Below are 3,453 nucleotides of genomic sequence, written 5' to 3'. Positions count from 1 at the left end.
TGTCTGTTTCGTAATACATCACTGATAAGGTCTATGATGTTACTACCAGGGATTAACTTCTCATATATTTTTGTTTCCCCTCGAGAATCCCATTGGATATCACTGCTTGTTTTCAGACGACGATACAGTAATTCTGCTTTGGAGTGAAACTTTTTTGGTATTGTCGATATTATTTCTTCATAGATAGGGTCTGAGATATCACTTCCATGTTCCACTTCTTGATCTGGTTGTTTACTTACTTTTTCATTTTGATGTTCCATTTGTGATACTATGGGGAGTTTGATAGGGGTGTTTAATTTTTGAACAAAATGAAGATATCTACCGAGAACTTGATGGTACTTATTCCATTTTTCTTCATCAGATAAATTTTTTTCATCCAATATTTTACCCATCTCTTTATCCAGATTGGAGAGTGGTACAATGTTTTGATGCTGGTGATGTAGTTTTCGAAATGTATCTTGTGGTACCAAAATCATTTTATCTGCATACTCCATTATTTAAAAAGACTAGAAAAAATCCACCAATTAAGGGACCGATGAGATACGGTAGAAATCCGCCTGCCTGTATAATATACTTTTTTTTGTTCTTCCACGATGTTCCACGCTTAACTAGTTTTCTTAGCACTTGCTTGTAACGAGAAAGTTTCTTTTTCTGACTGCTGTTTAACGGAACATTTCCTTTTAAAGTATTGTGGGCACATTCACAGATGTCGTGAACCAAGGATTCATCTGCATTCTTGAGGATGGTCTGTCTGATTCCAGATTTACATTTGGATAAAGTTCGGAGTAACGCCCCGTTCTTGATCGTAGGAGACATTGTGATAGAATGATATTTCTCCAGGGTGTTTAATATACTTATTTAGGTACATAAACATAATTATGTTCATCATCGGGAAACGCACAGGTTCTGAATCGAAACTTTTCTGGTGTGGTTTGTTTGAGATCGAGGAATATGTATCCATAAGGCGGGGTTGTAGCATCCTTGTAAATTTCAACGAAAAATTTTTTGTTTTCAGGATATATTTGAGAAGACAAACAACCAATCTGACCTTTATCCCTAGGGTTTTTAAAGCAAACAAGATAGTGGCAGTTCAGAGATATATCGCGGGATCCTTTGCTCTGATGAAATACATTTTGAGAGAGAAATATTAAACTGATATTCCTGTGATGGCATCCTTTTGTGAAAAGGTCAACAACTCTATTATCTGCCTCTCTCATCAGATCGTCAAGTATAATCAAATGAGGTCCTTGTTCTACTGTGTATGTATCCATGTTGGGGAGTCCTTTCGAAAAGTGCACATCACTTGAAACTCTACTGTATAATGGCTGCCATTCACTGTAACACCATGTAATGTTCATAAAATCCAAATTCACTAAACTCTTCAGATGTGTTAAAATCCTCGAAACAAAGTTTGACTTTCCGCATCCAGATGGTCCAGCTAGAATCATTGAAAATGGATGTTCCCATTTGTACTCCATTTTAAAATTAATACCCGATTATTTTTTCAGAATTTAGATGTTTACAGAGATTCTGCACGTGGTGGTGTCCGGAATGCTTCTGTTAGATTTACACTGTTCGCTGTTTCTTTTGTGGGATAACGTACCCAAACGGCACAGTGTTGACATCCTCAACAATTCTTCTTTTTGTATAAACCACCCTTTGGATTTTACTTTCGGGTCTGTTAAATACTCTGAAATCTTTACTTCTAGATATCTTCCTCCTATTGTGAACAGTAATTTGCTGGGTCTTGTGAAATACCATATTCTTCAGGGATGCTATATTTATTTTCTTCCTGTTTTCATAGTTAAGGGTGATACCTTTCACTTTGCAGACACTACTTAGAACTTGGGTGGTAGGGTTTTTCACAGTAAATGCATATGATTTCGGGCCTGTGGAGACAAACTCTGTAATGTAACTCCCTTCACCGTACACTTCCAATTCATCGGTCATGTCACCAAGACAGTTACCGGTCTCTGGTTCATATTCTCCATCCCTGGAAATGTATATAACACTGTCTGTGTCGTAGTATAACACACGTTTCTCCAAATTCTCCAGATACTGGTAAAGGTGAAGTCGTGCTCCCGCCGTGGTATATGCAGCAATAACTACATTCACAGTGGCTAGTTCGGCGACTGCCTCCTCTATCTGCTGCCAGTTTATAACCAAAGCATTTTCATCAATAGGTAAAAGTGCATTAACACTAATAGAGGGATTAGTAAGTGCTGTATACAGCTCAGATGGTTGTGATACAATAGATGTTTTGGGTAAATTACACCTCTGTCCAAATTTTCCCCAAAAACTGTTCAACATCAGCTTGGCAAGACAGCGTTTTCCAGGGTTCACCTCAATTTTATTGTAGTCTAGTAGAATTCCTTCCTTTTTCTGATATTCTGCGATGAAATCAGTCTTTTCTTGTTCGGTTATACAATTAGATGGCCACCCACTAGCTTCCTGTTTCATTTTTAGAAACTTATTTATGTAGTTCACAAACAAACCCCCTTGACCTGTTTCAGAATCGAAACTTGTTACTTTATATTGCCAGACCTCGTACATCTTTACAATTTGGTACCCTTTCTGCACTGCCTTTCTTACTTCGTCTGCAACCCATGTACCTGTGAAACACCTTTCTTCTAGGGTATGTGAGCAGTCCTCCTGGTTATCTTCTTCCACACAGGTTCTACATAACGCGAAAAATAATTTACCTTTCATTTTCATAGGTAGCACCGGGTGGTAGAGATCTTTTGGGGGTAAAACAGTACATAATACAAGCCCCTCGATTTGGTCAATATTGGGGCAGTTTTTGTCGAGAAATATTGTTGGATGGCCTACTGGGAACTTCCCATACTTGCAAATGTAAGAGTAGAGAGAGCAGATATCAATATATTTTATCTTTTCAGTGCCACCAGCTTTGTAGTATAATTTTGCAGCGTTAGTTCGACCGCCAGTAAGACTTGCTCTGGGGTCCAAAGGCTTCTGGATGGTCATCGGATGATGCTTCACAAAATCTTCAATTTCAGGGTGATCTTTTTTCATTTTTTTCCACTCGCATTCCCACATCACTTCGACTTTGTAACCACTTTTCTCCAGACGACTGGTAACTCTCTGTGTCCTCTCTCTTCGGGCATTCATTGTGTCACCCCCACCTAACTGCTCTCCACCGTTTTTGTTACCGTAACATCTCTCACAATAATGGTAGTAACATCCGTGAAATTGTAACACATGACCTTTTCAATCAGCATCTTCATAATATCCATCCACTTTAATTCCTAAGATTTTTATTTCTCTTCCTTTCCCAGCATGTTCGATAAATACTTTTCTTTTCCTTTCCTCGTACACAAGCCACTCGATAGCTGCAATGGATTGCTTGTCACCCCACCGGTACCCTGTGGCCGGTATCACGCCAATTGTATTCTCATGTAGAAACTTTCTTCTGTACAAAAGGTTGCACGCACC

The 3,453-nt window shown here is 38.7% G+C and overlaps 1 protein-coding gene across 1 annotated transcript; it reads right to left on the bottom strand.

Moving 5' to 3' along the window:
• Nucleotides 1-1,566: 1,566 nt before the first annotated feature.
• On the bottom strand, nt 1,567-3,129 carry LOC145981712 (uncharacterized). Its single transcript, XM_083115120.1, has one exon. The coding sequence runs from the start codon at nt 3,127-3,129 to the stop codon at nt 1,567-1,569; it is 1,563 nt and encodes a 520-aa protein (XP_082971246.1).
• Between the last annotated feature and the right edge of the window lie 324 nt (nt 3,130-3,453).

The sequence above is a fragment of the Lepisma saccharinum genome, chromosome 2 (assembly GCF_977018435.1).
Source record: "Lepisma saccharinum chromosome 2, izLepSacc3.1, whole genome shotgun sequence".
Lineage (NCBI taxonomy): Eukaryota > Metazoa > Arthropoda > Insecta > Zygentoma > Lepismatidae > Lepisma > Lepisma saccharinum.
This window is presented reverse-complemented; position numbering and strand designations above follow the sequence as displayed.